The 20,634-nt window shown below is 32.7% G+C and overlaps 1 protein-coding gene across 2 annotated transcripts in view; it reads right to left on the bottom strand.

The window, feature by feature from the left end:
* Positions 1–5,423: 5,423 nt before the first annotated feature.
* LOC117167339 overlaps positions 5,424–20,634 on the bottom strand; it is a 34,307-nt gene continuing 19,096 nt past the window's right edge. For both annotated transcript variants that reach the window (XM_033352197.1, XM_033352198.1), the window contains 10 exons: positions 17,716–17,882; positions 16,276–17,643; positions 12,966–13,176; positions 12,694–12,882; positions 12,495–12,609; positions 12,229–12,419; positions 11,807–12,038; positions 11,302–11,468; positions 7,274–7,517; positions 5,424–5,986 (listed from right to left, as the gene is read on the bottom strand). In XM_033352197.1, the coding sequence (XP_033208088.1) occupies positions 5,808–5,986; positions 7,274–7,517; positions 11,302–11,468; positions 11,807–12,038; positions 12,229–12,419; positions 12,495–12,609; positions 12,694–12,882; positions 12,966–13,176; positions 16,276–17,643; positions 17,716–17,882 (3,063 nt within the window). In that variant the 3' untranslated portion in view covers positions 5,424–5,807. The remainder of the gene's footprint in view (positions 5,987–7,273; positions 7,518–11,301; positions 11,469–11,806; positions 12,039–12,228; positions 12,420–12,494; positions 12,610–12,693; positions 12,883–12,965; positions 13,177–16,275; positions 17,644–17,715; positions 17,883–20,634) is intronic.

Raw genomic sequence — 20,634 nt, 5'->3', positions numbered from 1 at the left:
GGATTGAGGTGAGTCTCGTTAATACATGCAACGTCGATGGACTTTTCGCTAAGAAGTAGCGATAGTTCTAATCGCTTTGGGGCCGAGATGCCGTTGGCATTCCAGGACATGATTGAAATTTTGTTTTTATGAACGCTGGGGGGTTGGCTGCTGGAAGACAGCCGCGAAGACGGACAGGATGTCGCGAAAAAGCTGCTGAAGTTGTGGGTTCTGTGACGGGTCGGTAGTGGGAGAGGCTTCAGGCCGATGTTGGTCATTGGCTGGGGGACAAGCTGAGGTAATGGCAGCGTAGGAGCGTTGGGAGGAAACTAGTTTGGTGGCACTGAGAGGTTTCGGTGGTGGGAGAGGGTTCGCGGTGGGACGGGACTTAGGAGGTTGGTGGGAGGTGCTAGGCTTGGTGCCAGGATGATGGTGGGAGGTGCTTGGCTTGGTGCCAGGTCATTGGGGCACCTTCGGGCAACCACGGAAGGAGACCCAGTGTGGGCCTTTGCAATTGAAGCAGGATGGGATTGCACCTTTTTGCGTCCGGGTAGGGCAGGACGCAGTGGCGTGGTTACGTGCGCAGAAGGCGCACGACCATGAGGCATGGCAGTAATTTGCCGTGTGAAAAAATTTTTGGCAACGGCGGCATTGAGGGATATGGTTCGATTTCCTCTTGGATTCGACGCGAACGCTGAGACCGGCAATTTGCCTTATGTCGAATATGGTTTTGGCTGAGGGAGCAGAAGGGTCAAGATATACGACCACGAGGGGCCAGATTTTCTCCCCTTTTTTCATACGATGGACTCGCTTCGTTGCGGGGATTTTAGTTTATAGTTCTTCGAGAACTGAAGCTTCGGAGAGGGCTTCGTTTACCCCCCTAATAACTACAATGAGGTCTTTATCCTCTTTGAGTTGGTTCGTTGTGTAAGGAATGTAAGCCTTGTCTAGTTTGAGCGTGATAGCACGGAATCTGTCCACGTTCAGAGGGTAGACAATAATGGCGTCAGAGGTATTTTTGACAGACCGAATGGGGACGTCTGCTTTAAAAGGGCCGCGTGAATCTTCGGCCATTGTTCTTTAAGAAGGATAAGAATGGAAGGAGGACTCCGTTCCTTGGTAGGGGGTTCATCTTCATCAGAAGAACTCGATAGGATGGACTCATCGTCCGAAATAGGGAGCGGAGCCAATTTGGCCGGACTGGAGATGCGCCTACGCTTTGAGGCTTTGGTTTTCACCCCTATAAAGGTGTCAGTGTCTTCCGGCAAAAATTCCGGGTTGGGTTGGGGGGGAAGAATTTCCATGGCTTCCGAGCCATCATTTTCAGAGAGAGTGTCAGAGGTTTGAGGGACTCGTGAGGCGAGTGCTGCCTCACAAGAAGCGATTAACTTCTTGAGTTCGGGAACTAGCGCAGAAATTTGCGCGACGAACAAATTATCATGCTTCGGAAAGTTATGAGTGGAAGAAGGTGTAGCAGGGGGTTCGGGAGACATTTTAGTCTCCGGAATGCCCTTAAAAGGGCAGGTGGAGTCTGTTTGTATGCAGCAGTGCGGTAAGAGAGAGCGTTAAGTTCACTTCCTCACGCGCAGTACGCCAGAATCTATCAACGTACTGATTGCGAGGACCGGTGACTTTTTGGGACTGAAGGTCAAGGTTTTCAGTTAGAAGAGTATCTTCACTGAATTTTCCTTCTTCAGCGTATGCAATTGCACTGGCTGCTGATATTTCATTTTTATCAAGCTGATTTTGAGCTTGTTCTTGAAGCTCTTCTTTGGCTTTAATCGCACCGGCATGTGTGTGTTCCTTTGTTGTGAAATTAGGAAAACCAGTGAGCGCAGGTCTAACATGCGCACGTCGTCGTATTGCGATTTAAAAAATCACATGATCCAGTTTCAATTTTTTGTAAATTGTCACTCCTGTTTCTAATTGTTATTTTAATAATTAATTTACTTTTTTTCTTTTATAAAACTTTCACTACAATTAGAAAGTACAGCCAGGATTACATTAATAATAAATTTTTTCAATGTGAAATTCGATATGTGTATATATAATAGAGCGGAGTGAGAATGATCAAATTGGTCAAATCGTTTGAGCTGAGCGAAAAAAATTTGTGGGTAGATATCCGAAAAAAAGTAAAAAAAAATATATATAATTTTGAAATCGGTTAATATTTTCTGTTCCCTTTTTTTATTTGAAAATTCCAAAAAGTTTTCCTATTGCTTCGAAAATTATGGCAAACTTTTTCTATGTTTAGTTTTTTTCAAGTGAATAATAATAAAAATTTTAAAATAAACAAATTTTTTTGCTTAATTTAGAATTTTTTGAAAATGGCAAAAAAAAAATTTTTTTTTATTGAGTCCTATACAAAAACTGCACTTAGAAAAAGTTCCCCATAATTTTCGAAGAAATAGGGAAATTTTTTGGAATTTTCAAAAGTTAAAATTTTTAAATCAAAAAAAGGAACAGAATATATATTAACCGATTTTAGATTTTTGCTTACTTTTTTTGAATGTCAACCCACACATTTTTTCGCTCAGCTCAAACGATTCGACTAATTTGATTATTTTCACTCCGCCCTAATATACTTATAATGTATAAATAATAATATAATTATATTAATTAATTTATAGAATTATAATTTATATGTATATATATTTAAATAAATAAAAATAAAATGTTAATATACACCTGCTTGCGAAAAATAATTTTGCTGAAATATTTTCATTGACTTTTAATTTTTTCAATGATATTACTAATTAAATAATCAATTAATTAGCTGAATATGATATTTAGGTATGTTTTAGTTTTCTATATTTTAAATAGAAATATGAAAATAGAGTGTACCTTTTTTTTGAGCATAAAAGGATCTCTTTAAATTGTCCGGAATGTTCACATAAAAATTCGTAGTATTATACTTTTTACGAATAAAATAGTAAAAGATAACATTTTTTGATATTGCACTAAAGTATTTTTTAGTTTTCTTTAATTTTAAATTTTATTATTTTAATTTAATTTTATTATTTTTTAAATATTATTATTAAAATTGATTTATGTATAACCAACAGTAAAATTTGTCATGCAATGGTAAATTTATCCCATTCTTTCTAGATCTAGATTTTATACTTAATTATCATTATCATCTTTTCAGTGACTTGTTCATTCTTAATTTCTATAACACAATCTTCTAAGTTTTTAAGTAATACAAATAAATTACATATACTAAGAATATGTTTAAATAAAGAAAATTCACTTTCAGTACTGGAGAATAAATCAATAATCCATAATAATTAAAAAATTTCAAATTCCCGCTCGAACAAAGCAAAGTTTATTGCGCCGCCTCGTGGCATGTGGTCAAAATAATCCGTTTAAATGTAGCGGCATTGCCGAATTTAGCCGAAAAGTACCGGAAAAAAACGAAGCCACAAAATCGCCGATAGCGCCGCTCTCATGACATGTGGTCTAACTAGACCCTTGCCGCATCTAGGTAAAATATCTTTGATAATAGTAATAATATTCATACTGTATACACCTGAAAAACGAAACCCCAAAATCGACTCATGCATGAAATAAAGAATCACGGAAAACATCAAATTCGCCAATTTCTTCCAAATGGGGATCGAGATATAAATAGAAGACCACCGAAGTCTTCCGAAGCTTTCAGACCGACAATCATCGTACAGCAGAAAACCGAAGTCGAATCGTGCATTTTCGGCTTAGACACGAACTCACAGTGGTAATCATGCAACTTCTGTTTTGCGGCTCCCAAACGGTAGGTATGGTGGGGGTAAATTTCATCCACGATCTGGCAGCTCTGCCGCCTGAGGAAAAATATCGACAAGATCCACCCTGTCGGGAAAAAAGAAAGAATTGGAAAGATTCAGACAGGGACCGCTGACACCGCGTACCACATCTACGTTTATAATATCTTTGGCGTGACCAGATTCCTGCCACTTTCTTATTTCCCTACTTATTTTTAGACGAATCGCCACATCGAGTTCAAAATTTTGGATACTATACAAGAAGCACTAAGAATGGTAGGCCTTGTCCTAAATTTGTATAATCATGAAGTTTTTTTTTTGTAAAATTTGTTGTTGCTTTTTTCATAATTATTAAAATTTAGAACCAGAGCAACCTTTCTTGGTGATTTTATTTATTATCTCAAATTTTCCACTCGATGTAGTGCTTCGTGTCAAAATAAGTTAGGAAATAAAAAAGTGGCTGTAAGGTACTGGGAATCTGGCCACGTGACCCACTCGTCACATGGCCTTAAAGGAATAAAAATTCCAGGAACATTAACGTTATTCAGTGACTTTTCCAGCTTTTATTCAGGTAAAACCAAATTCAAGGATTTCCAGGATGCTAAACACTAATTTAACCTTTATACATTCCATGTAAATAATACATTCTTTTTTAAAAAGGCTTTTGACCATTATCTGCCTTTATTATGCCTTCACATTTTCATCACACATGCGCCGCATTTTGCAAAAGCATATGTAGTGGTGAAGTGCGATTCACAACGCTCTCGCAGCTACGTGCCCATCAATGCCATGACGGCGAAATGGACACTTATCTTATATAATTTATACACATTCTATTTTTACTTGTACTTAATTATTAATAGTTTTATACTAAATAACCCTGGTATACTTCTATATTTTTCTTGTTACTAAAGAAACGTTTCTAATAGTTGAAGTATTACCATATTTTAAACAAAACTCTAAACGTTCCTTGGATAAGAAAAAAAATCACGGTATAAATTTAAACTTGTGAAAGAATCTAAGAAAAAATCTAATTCACATTAGTAAAGGTTTAATAACATATAATTTGCTTAAATAATAATATAGTCTATTCTAAGAAATGGCTTGTAACTAAATAATTTACTTGGTTTCTATCGGCCTACACAATAATTTTTACATTTTATTTAATAACTCGCAATCAAATGAAGTATGATTCATTTTAAAAACATTTGTAATTTAGCTTTTCTTGTTAATTTTCAAAAAATAGCTTATGATAAAATATTTAAATTAAAATAAATACGACGCTCGAAACGTCAACTATTTTTTATTTAAAAAATTATTTGAAGAATGCTACAAAAAATAATCAAGTGCTGTTTTTACACTGTCCATCTTTTAAAATAAAGTCATTTTTACATTCTTATTGCTAAAAATTATAGCGAATTATTTCTATGCACATATGTTCTCATAGGATATAAGAACAAATTTTGTTGAAGGTTTGAGTGTATTTTTTTTAAATAAACAGTTTTTTTCCAAGTTCAAAATGTGTTGGACGAAATATCTTCGGGTCTAAGAAGAAAAACCTCCCAAGGATTTGGTTTGAAATAAAAAAAAAATATTTGACTTGATAATTTTGGCGATTTTATACCTTTTAAAAATTAAAGAAGTTTCTTTCAAGACATTTCGAAAATTAAAAAAAACCCTTGATGGGAAAACTTGTCTCTTTATTTGCTCATTTTCAAAAAACTGTATCGCTGTTTGTTTAATTGTGCTTTTAATATTATTATTACTCAAGAAAAAATATATTAATGAACAATTTTTCACGGAGGCAAGAGTTAAAATAATAGTCAAATTTGAAAAAAAAACATGTACATTTTTGCGGACAACCCCCATAAATGTGTAAAATGAGAAAGTATTTCTTTATACTTTGAGATGAATAGCTACACTAAAACATTTTATAGTATAGCGTCATAGCAAATTCAGTTTATAATAAAAATAAAATAGCTCCATGAACATTAATGAACGAAAAATCTTACTTTCTAGTGGTACAAAAAATAAAAAGGTATCTTCTTTCTGGCTGTATTTTTGGTGGATTCAGATCAGTTTCTCATTTAAAAGAATATCCCGGATATCAGGAAGTTCTATTGTGTAATTCTTTTCTGCATCTTCGTTAATGATTTTAACTTTAACTATCTCGTTTGTCGCAAGCAGAGCTGCAAGTCGCTCTTCTACATTCTTAGGTACATCCTTCTCGTAGTTTTTAGGGAGTAAGTCTGTTGAAAATTAAAGAAATTATAATTATACCATAATCTACACACTGAAAAAATTGAAACTGTTATTACAAAACCATTTTTTGAATTCATATTTTTAATTAATATAAAATGTGAGGGATACACATTAATAATTATAACTTAATCATTGTTTAAAATCAGGCGAACGTTTTCGATTTTAATTTGAAATTCATTTTTTAGATTAAAATTATTTCCTGAAAAAAAGATCCTACTCCATCTGCACTCAATTGGGAAACGAACCACAAAACTTCTGATTTCCGGTCAGGCGCTTTTCCAATTAAGCTATTAGAGGAATCAGAATAAGAACTCTTAATTCAAGAACATAACGCCCATTTTTAGCTAGGTGTTAATGGTACAAGTAATTATTAAAAAAATTTAATTTATCTGTTATATCATCAGAGATTGTACCTTACCGACAGCAGATCAACCCTCCAAACCATGAAGGCAGAAAATCTACACAATATCGATCAAGTTAAGAATCTTCAATAACAGAAAATACTTAACGTCTTAATAAGACTAGATGGAAAATAATATTTTTAAATTAAAATTATTTCCTGAAAAAAAAGATCCTACTCCATCTTCACTCCTAAAAATTGGCTAAAAATTGGCGTTATGTTCTTGAATTAAGAGTTCTTATTCTGATCCCTCTAATAGCTTAATTGGAAAAGCACCTGACCGGAAATCAGAAGTTTTGTGGTTCGTTTCCCAATGGAGTGAAGATGCAGTAGGATCTTTTTTTCAGGAAATAATTTTAATTTAAAAATATTATTTTCTATCTAGTCTGATTAAGACGTTAGGTATTTTCTGTTATTAAAGATTCTTAACTTGATCGATATTGTGTAGATTTTCTGCCTTCATATTTTGGAGGGTTGATCTGCTGTCGGTAAGGTTCAATCTCTGATGATATAGCAGATAAATTTAAAAATTTTAAATAATTCATTTTTTAGTTTAAAATTACAGAACACTTTCAACGCTTCCAAATTTCAATGTTGAACATTCGAAAAGCAAGATTTTCTTCTCTATAATATTTGTGTGATAACACATTTGAAACCGTAGAATTAGAAAACTTGAAACTTTTAATTTGAAAATTATTTCACGTTAAAGGTCTTAATGGATTCACATTAAAAAATTTTCAATACTACAAATTTAATTTGCATTGGTTTACTACGAAATATTTCAAATTAAACCATCCTGATTTAATCATTATTAAAAAAACACCCATTTTATAGAGAAAAAGGGGTCTATACAAACGTTTAAAAAAAGACATACTCTGCACATTGCAAATGCATGCGAGGGCTGGAGGAGTCATGAAGTCTTTCGTCATGAGTCTCAAGTCTTTGTGCTCAACCTGACTGATGTTACCGTAATCAACGAAAAAAATACTGCTCGATGTCGGTGTGGCGTTTCGCATGAGGCATGCACCTCTATACCAAGAACCTTCAAAAGGAGCGACGCATAGTTCCAAATCCCTCGGAATATAATGCTCCTTTGTACTTGAGGCGTATTTTTCAATCTGTTAAAATATATTAAATAAAACATTAGGTCGCCTTACACTGCAACTCGAATATTCGAAAAATTCCCCAGTGGTTTTAATAATAATTTTAACAATAATTCAGCGAGTGGTTACCCAAATAACACGAAACGTTGCTGGAATATTCCGGGAGAACCTTCGGAACAGTTCAGCGGAAGGTTCCCGCAAACGTGGAAAATGTCTGCCAATTGGGAACGTCCCACATAGTCCTGGCGCTGGCTATGAATTCGTTTAAAATAAGAGGTTCCCGTTAACGAAACAGTCGTATTCTATAGATTTAGACGTGCTGATTTCGAAAACGATATTTATTTTTCCGAAAAAAGCTTGAACTTTGTTATAAATAATTTCGTGTACAAAAATTTGCTTTAATTAAATAAAAACAAATTGATATTTTTTTCGGGAAAATTAAATAAAATCACATAAAAAGGTAGCGTTGCTTTTTTTCACACGAACAATGGTTTTCGAGTAATAAACTTTTGAAAAAGTTGAAAAATACCGAAAATTACGAAAGTGCGAAAACGATGTAGCTGCAAAGGTAATAATTCTTACGAATAATCACCAACGCACATTTTTTATTTATCAACGTATGGTTTACAAGAATTTGCGATAAACACATTAAATTGTTTGTTACTAACCATTTTTCCATTAACAAAATGACAAAAAAAATGTTTTCACAGTGTTTTTATTATATATCGACATTCAACATAACCTAGCTTTATTGCTGTCAAAATTTTCTTCATTAACATAATTAATTTATAATAAGTAAAACCTATTGCTGTAGTAAAAATAGAAAAAATATATATTTATGTGCGCATTGTATAAAAATATATATAAAAGCCAAGGTTCGCAGTATTATACAGGTATCAATCATCTACATAAAAGTAGTTCTTTCTGCTTGAACGTACGAAAACATTATCTAATATAAGAAGCAGCGATAAGAACAGGAAATTTTAGGAAATGCTAGGTCACGTTAAATGTAGATATAAAATAAAAACCCTATGGAAAAAATAATTTTCGTCATTTTGTTATCGTAAAAATGGTTATTAACAAAAAGTTCTATGTTTTTAGTACAAATTCGTGTAAACCATACGTTGATGGCACGATACCTTTTGTTTTATTTCCCCGAAAAAATATAACAATTTGTTTTTATTTATTTAAAGCAATTATTTATAAAAAAAATTGTTTATAACAAAATGCAAGATTTTTTCGGAAAACTCAATATCTTTTTCGAAATCAGCACGTCGAAATATAGATATAATACGACTATTTTTTTTAAGGGACCTCTTATTTTAAACGAAATCATAGCCAGCGCCAAGAATAACAGGGACATCAACAGAATCTTCCGTAATTTTTATTTTTAACAACAACTATCTCGTAAACCGTACGAAAAAGGTAGAAATGGATGTTATATTTTTGAGTTTTAAGTACCGCATATACTACATCATAGTATGATATCCATATTGTAAACTGACATCGATTTTGATCTGCCTATTACGGTTGACGCGATATTTATTGATAATAATAACAATGACGGTCATTTTTGATTGGAATGTTCCAAGATTACCGCGGAACGTTCCGTGTGATTAGGGTAAATACGAGCAATTTTGCGTGGGGGAGTCGGGCGTTACCGTTCACTTAATTTCGACATAAACTAGACTGATATTGACTAAAATATTAATATTAAAGTTTTTATGTAAGGCCCGTGCTTCTACCAAACACACTAAAAATGTAGACTGATAAGAAATAAACTTGTGATTATTGTGCAGTAGCTGGCCACTAACTGCACAAGAAAAAATAGCAAGAACTATAAAAATAAGTAGAAATAATAATTAAAAATTACATAATACTTTACCCAAAAGTTCATTTATGTATATAAACAAAAATAAGTTGAGAAATGTATGTGGATTTGAACTTTTTTATGACATCTTTTGTCCAAATTTAAGAGATATAAACCTTATTTTTTGTTGACAAAATCTAGCAAAACCTTCATGAAATAAATTTTTTATCACACCGCCGTCACAAGTGCTATTTTAGGTACTGCGAACTATACATAAAACAGTACATTGTAGCATAGGCCGTACAATTACAAATTACAAATGAGAATCGTTTGATATTTGGATGACAGTTGTATTAAAATGCACTGAAGTTCTACTTGAAATTTTGGAACCTTTTAGAGCTTAATAATAAAAAAATCAATGATTGAGAATAACATGTGACCTTATGAGACCTACTTTTTGTAGTATATAAAAAGATTGAAGAATGAAAAAATTCTGAAAATATTCTGACATATATAAAATGTTAGCCGAAATCCATATTTGCTTCGAAAGGTATCATTCAGAGCCTATAAGAACATCACCTCTGACCTTCCCTGTACGAATTCAATTATTCAAGTAATTAAAACACAACAATAATTAACCCTAATAGCACTGAATAATGATGAATTGAAAAAAATACAAGAAAATTAAAAAGAAATTCAGAAGAATTTAACAACATTCACATTAATCTGAAAAATAAAATAATAAAATAAAAAAGAATCTAAGGATTTAACCCAAATTTCAATGATTTGATATGATTTAATTTTAACCTAAAAGGATTCAAGTAAAGTCCATAAGAATTCCAAATAAACCAAACAATTAAAGTCAATTCAAAAGACTTAAGGATGTGTGACACTTATCCGATTCCTGCTTTACCGACATTTTTCTATTCTACGAATTACAACATTAAAGCATTAATTAGCTTTACACCTTCTACTTTTATTTATTATCGTGTTTTTAATTTTGAAGATAGTTAATTTAAATTAGAAATTTTCTAAAATAAGGAATTTTGTATTTATATGTTGAAAATGGTTTATACTAGAACTAAAAAAATATATATTCTCCATAAAAACCAACTTTAAGGGCATGCTCTTCGGTGACCACGTGACCAAACTAGTCTCCGGTTATGAACATTTTTTTTGTGTTCACTGTGTCCACACGGATTGAGATATCGTATTTGAACTTTAACAAATAAAATAAAAAACACTAAAGAACATTTGTGTAAAATGATTTTCATTTTTTTGGTCCTAAAAATAAAAGATAAATTTCAAATTGGAAACATAGTAACACCAGCAATGTGCTAAAATTTACTCGTCGGAGTTTTCCAACCAACTTCCATAATTCTTGACATTGAATCGATCAGCTGATAAGTATTGTTGACAGTGAACCAACCAGTGGAACTCATCGTCGGACTCGCCTTGTCTGTCGCCCCCGAGCGATATTTTATTTTTATTCTTAGGATTGTTTCACACGAGTACAAAAAATCCACAAAAATATATAACCATTAGACAATTTTAATCATTTTCTGAAGATGCACATTTCTCAAGATGGGACTTGGACGGATTTTCGAGTATGACATTCTAAGATGTTCCTCGATTTTTTTAAATCGAGGCATCTATTTTATTGACGTTCAAAGTTTATTTCATCTTCCTTCAGTATTTTACTAGAAAACTTTCTTCGTAATTATAAACATTTTGATGTATACAAACGTTCTTGAGGGCCTTTTATTTAATCTTGTCCAATTTTAAACACGATATCTTAATCCGTGTGGACACAGTGAACACCAAAAAAAAAATGCTCATAACCGGGGACTATTTTGGTCACGTGGTCACCGAAGAGCATGCCCTTAAGGTCACATAACACTTTTTGTCGAAGTTTTGAATTATAATGCATGGAAATTAGAAAAATACTGTCTTTTTGAAACCAATTTTGAGATTTAAAGCCAAACGTACCTGACCCGGCAGGATATCAGAGACATGACTGATCATTTCAATGTCCATTGGACAAAGAAAATAAGTAAGGCCCGTGTCCTGCGTGTGTAAGACAACTGCAGTAACTGTTTCTCCTTCTTTTCCCAAACTTGCAGTTTCCAAGTCTCGCATTGTCAAACATGTCTTTTCTGTGAAAAATAAAATTTTAATGTTACCAAAGTTTAATGTGTCGAATTTTTAAGAATTTTATTCCAAGTATAAATTTAAGGGTAACTACGAAATATTATTCTAATTTTATATGCAATCAAGATTAATAAATTTTAAGTGTGAAATGCTTGACAAATGAATTGATTAAAAATTAGTTTCGCAATGAGAATGCTGAAAGAATTCGCCACGTCACTAAATTCCACAATCTATTTTTACATGCAAAGGTATGTTTATGTAAGATGAAACATGCAGGAGATAATTTGGAAATTGACTACTATACAAATTTATTAAGGAAGATTTCATCCATCCGAAAACAAACCTTCCGCAGAAGTCTTCTTCCAGTTTGGCGTGAGTAGTTGCTGAACCTTTTCGTTGACACTTTCATTTGCAGTTTTTAACTCAACACCATCTTTGGAAGGTATACCTTCAAAAGCAATTTTCAAAGGCTGTTCTCGGCCGGTTAGAAGCCCGAAATATTGGGATAGTTCTGGCGTTAGAGGAACGTCCGTAGGTGCACCTTTCAGAACAATTTTTGCTACCCCCGAAGGACACTGAAAATAAAATTTGTTGTTATCTCAGACATTTAAAAAAATCTTGTCTGAAAAGTAATATATTTGAATGAGAAGTAAATCGATCTAATTGTAACAACCATTTGAAAATAAAATATTCTTACAACTACAAAATTAACCAAAATAATTTCAAACTTAAAAAGAAAACCGAGATAAATATCTTCATACAAACCGCTTTTAATTCTGTCGGCAATTCTAGCATGTGATTCATTGAAGAGACTTCGACATTTCCAAAGTCAACGTAGGTTATGTGAATATCATCTCCGTCAATCTTTCTTACTATGGCCCTGTAATGATTGCCATCCTCCTTAAACTTCGCTATGACCATCTCACCTACGACTGGTGGCTTCTTTAGCTTTGGAGCTGTAATTTATAATAGTCAGTAAAATCTGCATTTAAAATGTAGTACGTTAAAATGAAACTTTGAAAAATATTAACCTGTTTGGGCTTTCCTGGCCACTTCTTGCAACAATCTGTTGAATCGTTCCACTTCTGCGTTCTCCAAACTTCGCACATATAAGAGAGATGGACTGCGGAAAGCAGTTAGAACTACCTACAAAGTAAAATTAAAAGTAACCAAATGAAAAAGCAATAACTATAAAAAGAAATTTATATGAAATTTCCACGATGAACATACCTCAGTATCACTCTTTAATTCCAATATCTGAACTCCAACCTGCTCTGGTGGAGGTTTCCACTTTGACAGGAATGCTTTACCCAGAACCGTCTTTTCGTCGCCACTTTTGATCAATACTTCTAATCCTTTCTGACCTTCAAGTGTCACGGTATGAAGTACTTCGAAAAAAACAGTTCCACCTTGTTTAATCTACAAAATTTAACATAACCTTAGATTGATAATGAAAACTCAAGAACTTGACGATCAATATGACTACATCTTTTTGAACTCACCTCGAGATTATTGTCAATTAATGTGCAAGTACCGCCAAATGTGCATATTTCGGCTACAGAAGGCGGCATAAGGATACAGTGTTTTGTTAAACTGACTCTACCTTCATCTACCAATTCTACTTTTACTGGAGGACCAACAGATACAACTTTTCCTCGAAGCCAGTCATCATCTTGTCTTTGGCACAGAATAAACTCTCCAACCTTCATTGGCCTGAAAAACAAAATTGCGTATTGAATTGAAATATAATTGGGGCATTGAGAATGACACAACGTAATTCTCACTTTTATCGAAAATTATTTTTTTTGCTGTTTCAATTAGGTATTTTCCTTTCAATCAACAGCTAACTTCACTTCGTAGATAGCTGAGGGTAAAACATGGGACCAAATGCAAGGGATTCAGTTCATTTTTGCCCTATTTTGTAAATACCTTCGTAAAAACTGATTTTTTCTCTATATGTGTATTTGAAAAAGTTTTTATTTTTTAATTACTATTTAATTCAATAATAAAATGATTATAATTAATATAAATTGAAAGATATTACAGAAATCAAGTTTTTTTCCATGCATTTGATCCATTGTTTTCTCCTCAGCTTTTAACGAAGTGAAGTTAGCTGATGGTTTAAGGGCATGTGGATACTCAAAAAATTGTCGATTTGACCAGTTTTAGATTCCCCCGGCTTTTTTCTGGAATAATAAATATTTTGTCTTCAAAATTTGGGAAATGACAACGAACATGCTAACGGACGTCCCCACACACTTTTTTTGCAGGTTAATTCAAAAATTTTTTAATTTAGCAAAATGTGATTAATTTGCATAGCGCTTATTAGGAAATAGTATCGATTTTTTCAGTGTTACATTCCCCCGGCTTCTTTCCTAAGATAAGAAATATTTTGCCTTCAAAATCTGGGAAATGATAGCGAACATGCTAACGGACGTCCCCACACACTTTTTTTGTGTTTTCTTTTATCAAAACATTTTTTATACTGCTAACAACGTGCATGTATATTTCGAGGTTATGTGTGTTACAATTCACCCGAGCGTAACTTCCGAACTACACAAATTTTTGGCCGAAAACTTTGGACTTACAAATAAACATAGTAACTAATCTCCCGGAACTAACCTTGTTTGCAGGCAATTAAAAAAGTGCATTTCATAAATAATTTCCCGATTATCGAAATAAATTTTTTTTCTTATTATCCCTCAAAAAAGAGTACGGGGATGTCCGTTATGATATTTTATAGTATCTCCGAATACAGTTTTTAAAAATTTTCATTTTTGTGGAAAAAAGCCGGGGAAACTGTAAGTATCACATGTCCTCAAGTGAAAATATCTAATAATTCAGGTTAAGATTATCGGTAAGCAAAAACTTGCAGCTTTTTAAAAGCAAAATATATAAAAAATATTTCTTTAATGGTTGAGAATGACAACTAGGTAATTCTCACTTTGTTTTTTCTGTCTCATACACTCAGAAGTGATGAGAGTAAAATTACGTTTTCTCTCACATGTTATGTTCTTTTAATAGAACACCATTTTCAAACTCTTTTAAATATTATTACTTTTTTAATTAAAACAAACATAATTCTAATATGATTGAGAATGAGAACTAGGTAAAGCCTATTTCGTATTTCGTTCTCCCTAATTTAAATTTTTTTTTAATTTTTGAAAATCTTGATGAAAATCTTGAACTCATAAAGACAATTTTCTTCTATAATTTTCTCAGCATTTTCTGTTTTGAATCACATCACAGAAAACATTTTTGTTTCTGCTGTAAAATTTCATTTTTGGCCTCTACTTAAATTTCATTCTCAGTGCCACAATTCAAGTCCTAAACAAAAATATGTTACGAATACTTTCTTTTATTCATTCAGTATCTCTTTTAATCCGCCCACAAAAAAAACCCAGCCTTTTTCAGGTTTTCAAAAAATTGTCAAGTTTATTTATACTTTCTACATTAAAACCTAGAAAATTACAAAATTGATAATTAATTTATAATTAAAAAATAATGTCCAAATTAATCAATCCAATGCTGCAACAATTCTAAAATTGAGAATTAATCATTCAAAATTAAACCATTTTAAACTAACGTTGAAAATGTTGTGCAAACTCTAAGCTTTCACAATTAGGACAATCAAACTGCCTATCTACACAAAGTTTAGTCTCCTTATTATTACTTTGTTGTCCCTTCGAATTTGAAATAAAAGTTTATAGTTTTGAGATTCAATGAAGAATTACTATATTTTGAGAGATAATAACTAATACAATTATTTAAATATGAAGAATATGATTGGAAATTATAAAATAATATTTAAATCCACATTTGTGATATCTAATTATTATTGCGTGAAAAGACTTTAATTTCTAATTCTGCAACTGTTAAGTGATTTATGGTATTATGGGCACGAAAAAACTATCAATTTAAAACAAAATTATTGGGTTTTTATTATGATGACCTAATTTCTCGAAGATTCTATGCAACTTGACATCATACAATTTTTAGTCATTTTTTGTTCATAAAATTTTTTGTTCGACAAATGATTTTTATGATTTTAGCAATGTTTTTTCTTCCAAACTTTTGGGTGAGTTTAATCAACAGGGAATCTTTCTCTTGAGAAAATGAACTAGCACTTATTAAAATCGTATCCTTTACAACCTGTCTCAAATTTGCGAATAAAAAATATTGTCTCTTTCCAAAGATATGAACAATAACAATATTGCATTTCTTCAAAGTATGTACAATTAAATATTCTTTTCCGGAGATCAGTTTTCTTCGTGCTCATAATACTTTAAATTTAAATCCAAATAATTTTTCATTTCAATCCAGAATTTTTCATAAATTTAAAGTTTTTCTATTTAAAACGCTTTTTTCTGAATATAAAATTAGTAAGGTCTGTAACTTTAATAGCGCGACTCCTGATGTTTTAATTTTTTAATAAATTTGCAGTCCTAAACAGTTTAATTTTCAAACTCTAAAATTAAGTTTTTTCGTGAAAAAGAAACTCGCTGACAAGCTCAAAGTAATAATTAAAAATTTAACTATTAATCGATTAATAGACGTTTAATAGATTGTGTAAGTATTTCTGCTCCAACTAAAATTCAAAACATTATTTTACAGTTTCCCGGCCTAGTGGCTATCCTGTATCAAAACATTCTAGAAATTATTTTTGAAACCAACACAATCGAATTAAAGCATTGCAAATTCAATAATTAATAATTCAAACCTCGATGTTAACATTGGATGTTACATACTTTAAATTTGAGACTTTTGATGTCAAGTGATGAATGAGACGCGTTTTAGGTAAATAATACTTACTGATAATTTGTTGTCTTTGCTTTTTCAATACATTTTGCAGGTACTTCTATCACGACCTTCTCGTAATAATCATGAAATTTTTGAGGCACTATGGTGACGCTATACGTGTCATTCTTAAGTGGAGTATGTATTTCCATCATACCACAATCATTTGCTTTAAGGTGGTCGATTACAGAACCAGTTGGAGTAGACAACACTTTTTTCAGAGCTTCATCAGTTTTGTTATCATGTTCCTTGTTAAAATCATGTGAGGATGTTTTTGTTGAAGATTGACTACGAGGCTCTTTGGATTCTCTTTTATCTTGAGTACATTGTTCATTTTCAGAAGATAGTCTATTTTGAGAACTTGGAACATTTTGAGAACCTGCTCCACATTTGAAAGGTTGGAACGGACTCTCCCCTTCCAGGTCTGGAGTGACGACCAAGAAAACTCCATCTGCATCCTCAGATATCACTTTCACAGACAATTGTTCACTTTCCTTCAGCAACTCATACTTTGTTCCCTTGGCGTTTAGGACACGGATTTTTCTCGCATAAGGAGGTACTTTTTCGAAGGTACCTAAAGGACGGATATCATCATTCGCTAAAACTTCGTTATTTCCGTAGTCCATGTAGTGAACCACTAAAGGATTTAAAGACACAATCGAGGCTCTATGCCATATTTCATAATATTGGCAAGCAATCAATCCTCCAATAACTGGTATCACCTTCGGTGCCTTTTCTCGGGACACTGCATTCTGTTCTGCACCTAACTCACGCATCATTTGGGTGAATTCGGCTTCGTCTTCTAATTTCTGGACCCAACATTCTCCGTTTCCCGAAATTACCATGTTGACAACCTGTGTGAACTTATCCTTGGATAAAAAGGACTTTTTCGGACATGCAAGCTCTTTCTCTATTTCCTTATAGGCAATCGAAGATTTCTGAGATTCAGTGCTTTTGTTCTGTTGTGGTGCTTCAGCGGGCTTTTCTTGTTTCTGAGGAATATCTTGGGTCACGTTGTTCACATCAGATTCGGGGATCTGTTTAGGTGGAGAACTAAGCTGGAGTTTCGAAATGTCTGGCGCAACATTTTTCGGTTGCCTCAACGTTTCTCCATTCGAAACTTCTGGTTTTCTGATATCGTTCGTGCCCCTGCTAATTTTGCTTTGTTGGCTGACATCAGTCGGTGTACGAGAATTTTGAGTCTTGAGAGAAGTGTCTCTTTCCTTTTCTTCTTGCTGTTTTAGATTTAAAGACTCTTTTGCCCTTTGATTGAGGATATTTACTCTTTCTTTTAGTTCAGGCTTCACATGAATGTTGGATCTTTGCAGCTGATCGTCACCATTCATAGTAGGCGAGATAGGATTTGAGATTCCGGTCAGGGGCCTGTTAATAAATGTAGAAATTAATTTCTTCAATTAAAAGATGAAGTAGTTTAACTTGAGAGATAAAACTCACGGTAAAGCTTGGCACTCAGTCTTGTGTTTCTCCCAATCAGTTTTTTGGCAAATTCGAGAACAATAGAAGATGCTGCATTTGCTGCAGCGCATTTTAGTTATGGTGCCACATAACTCGCATCTGCCAACCTCATTTTTGAGATGATCGACTCCAAATTCGTACAAACCCTACGAAATGATAAGAACACCATTGAAATTTTACATTAGGGCACATATTTGCTTCAAATTAATTACTTGGCATGTGAGTGTTTTCCATTGTGAGTGTTTTCCATTGTGAGTGCTTTCGCGCTTCCAATTTAAAAACTTGCGGTCTCTTAAATAACACAAGAGCAGATAAATTTGTGAAGCACTCTGAGTTTAGATTAAAAGTAACCAGGCAATAATTATTTTATCTAAAATAGGGCTGTTGCTTGAAATGAGATAAACAGATATTTTGATTCTTTAGTAGCTTACTATTATATTCCAAGAAGAAAGAATTTTTTATTGAAGAAGAAACATGTTTCTTCCCTTATAAAAGTTTGAATATGGCTCCCGCTCGTGGCATTTTTCACCAAACGAATAGACTGCGCTGTAAAAAATATTGCTGAAAATTACATTTCGTTCTGTAACTTTTTCCTATAATTCTTGTAGGAAAATTACACGTTTGTGGTAAATTGACAGTGATTGTTAAAGGAATTTTACCATAAATGAATGAAATTCAAAATGAACGTGTAATTTTCCCACAACAATCATAAGACATAAAAATACCAATGATTTTAGTGGGAATTTCACAGTAAAGTGTAACTGAAATAAAAATTTAATTTCACAAAGTTTATGTAAGCTTCCAACGATAAGTGTAATCTCACACGCGGAGTGCAATACGTTTTACAGCAGCGATGTAAAATTCCATAATCCTTGTAATTCCGCTGTTGAACGCTTGATAATCTGAAAGGCCTGCGAGTAAATTCAGTGCAAGATTGTGCAAAATTTCAGCGGCATTCGGATATATTTAACAATTGAAATCATGGATTATGCTGGGTTGAGCGCATCACAGAGGCAAAATGCAATGTGTTTCACTTAAATAAATTTGTTCGCATGTTTAGCATGCTTGCGAAAAAAAACAAAATTTTGAACGTTACGGCTGTTTAGGCAGCAGTTGATATAAATTAGGATACGCCTATTTCGCCCACTGATCATAACCTTATAAGTTTGATGCGTATTTGTTTTGTGACAGCAAACCAAACAAAAAGTTAAATTTTTTCTGCCTATTAAAAACATGACTCCTTTTATTTATATATTTTATTATTCTTACGATTCGATTTAATTAAAAGATACATTAAGCGAATCAAAATACCCGTGCTGGTCATTGCTCATGCTACACTATCTTGTTAATTCTACCTAATTTTGGTAAATTTCCCACAAAAATCATTGATATTTTTATGTCCTATGATCTTTGTGGTAAAATTACATGAAACTTTTTACAGTGTGGCTATATATTTGTGACGCTATCCGCCGCGGAAAAATTCAAACTATCCTACCGAAAAAAATCTTTGAGTATATACTAAAAATTCTTTAGGTCAAAAAAGCTCAGAGAAATTCTCCGCAGGCACTCAGATAGATATGTTTTAAGGTCCAGGTAGTTCTTTTAAATGTTTTAAAGGCTTTAAAATGTCCTTTCCGGAGTTGAAATAGCAATACGATCATAAATAACAAGCAGAGTCTGAATAATAACAACAATAACAAGAATAATAACAACAAAATATATTGTGCTAAATACAAATTTTATGTATATGCATTATTTTGAGGTTATGTCGTTTTTCATCTCTGCCTTTCCGATAATCTGGAAATTATTTATGAAATAAACTTTTTGATTGCTGCAAACAAGGTTAGTTCCGGGAGATTAGTTACTATGTTTATTTGTAAGTCCAAAGTTTTCGGCCAAAAATATTGTATAGTTTGGAAGCAACGTTCGGGTGAATTGTAACACACATAACCTTGAAGTATACACGCACGTTGTTAGCAATATCAAAAATTTGTTGATAAAATAACACAAAAGAAGTGTGTGGAGACGTCCGTTAGAATGTTCGCTATCATTTCCCAGATTTCGAAGGCAAAATATTACTTATCGTAGGGAAAAAGCCGAGGGAATCTAACACTGAATAAATCGATACTATTTCCTAAGCACTATGCAAATTAATCACATTTTGCTAATTTAAAACTTTTTTGAATTAACCTACAAAAAAAGTGTATGGGGACGTCCGTTAGTATGTTCGCTATCATTTCCCAAATTTTTAAGACAAAATATTAATTATTCTAGAAAAAAAGCCGGGGGAACCTAAAACTGGTAAAATCGGCAATTTTCTAAGTATCATATGCCCATCAAATTCCGGATTAAAATTTAGAAGTAGACTTTTTTTTAATTTCATAGTTAACAGCCTAAAACATAATAATTCGGAATCTACGGGTTTCGATGATTTCAGATATCTAACTTTTTTTTTTTAAATGCTTAAAATTAGAATTAATACGTTTCTTGTAAATGGAATGAGATACGCCAAAAAAGACAACATTTTTGAATTCAACTAGAAAATTGTATATTAGTATATAAGTTATAATTATAAATAAGTATAATGGGAAAATTCATCAATTAAAAAAAGTGTTTATAATTTCAAGAGAAATTTAAAAAGGGAGAGCGGATTAGCCACGACCCACTACTGTAAATAACTCTACCCGCCCGGTACGTGACGAATACAAAAGGAACATTATTACTGTCGCACCTCTCTTAAAAGGACCACTAAAAAGATCTTGAAAAGGACCCAAATCTCTCAAACTACAGTCTGTAAAGTTAAAGCGTGGGTAACTTTTTTGGTAAAATATTTTATTTGAACGCATGTTTCTACATGGAATTACATTTGTCAAGGTGTCGAGCAAAATGCTTTTCTGT

The sequence above is a fragment of the Belonocnema kinseyi genome, chromosome 2 (assembly GCF_010883055.1).
Source record: "Belonocnema kinseyi isolate 2016_QV_RU_SX_M_011 chromosome 2, B_treatae_v1, whole genome shotgun sequence".
Taxonomy (NCBI): domain Eukaryota; kingdom Metazoa; phylum Arthropoda; class Insecta; order Hymenoptera; family Cynipidae; genus Belonocnema; species Belonocnema kinseyi.
The sequence above is the reverse complement of the archived record's forward strand: the minus strand, read 5'-3'. Positions and strand labels throughout refer to the sequence as shown.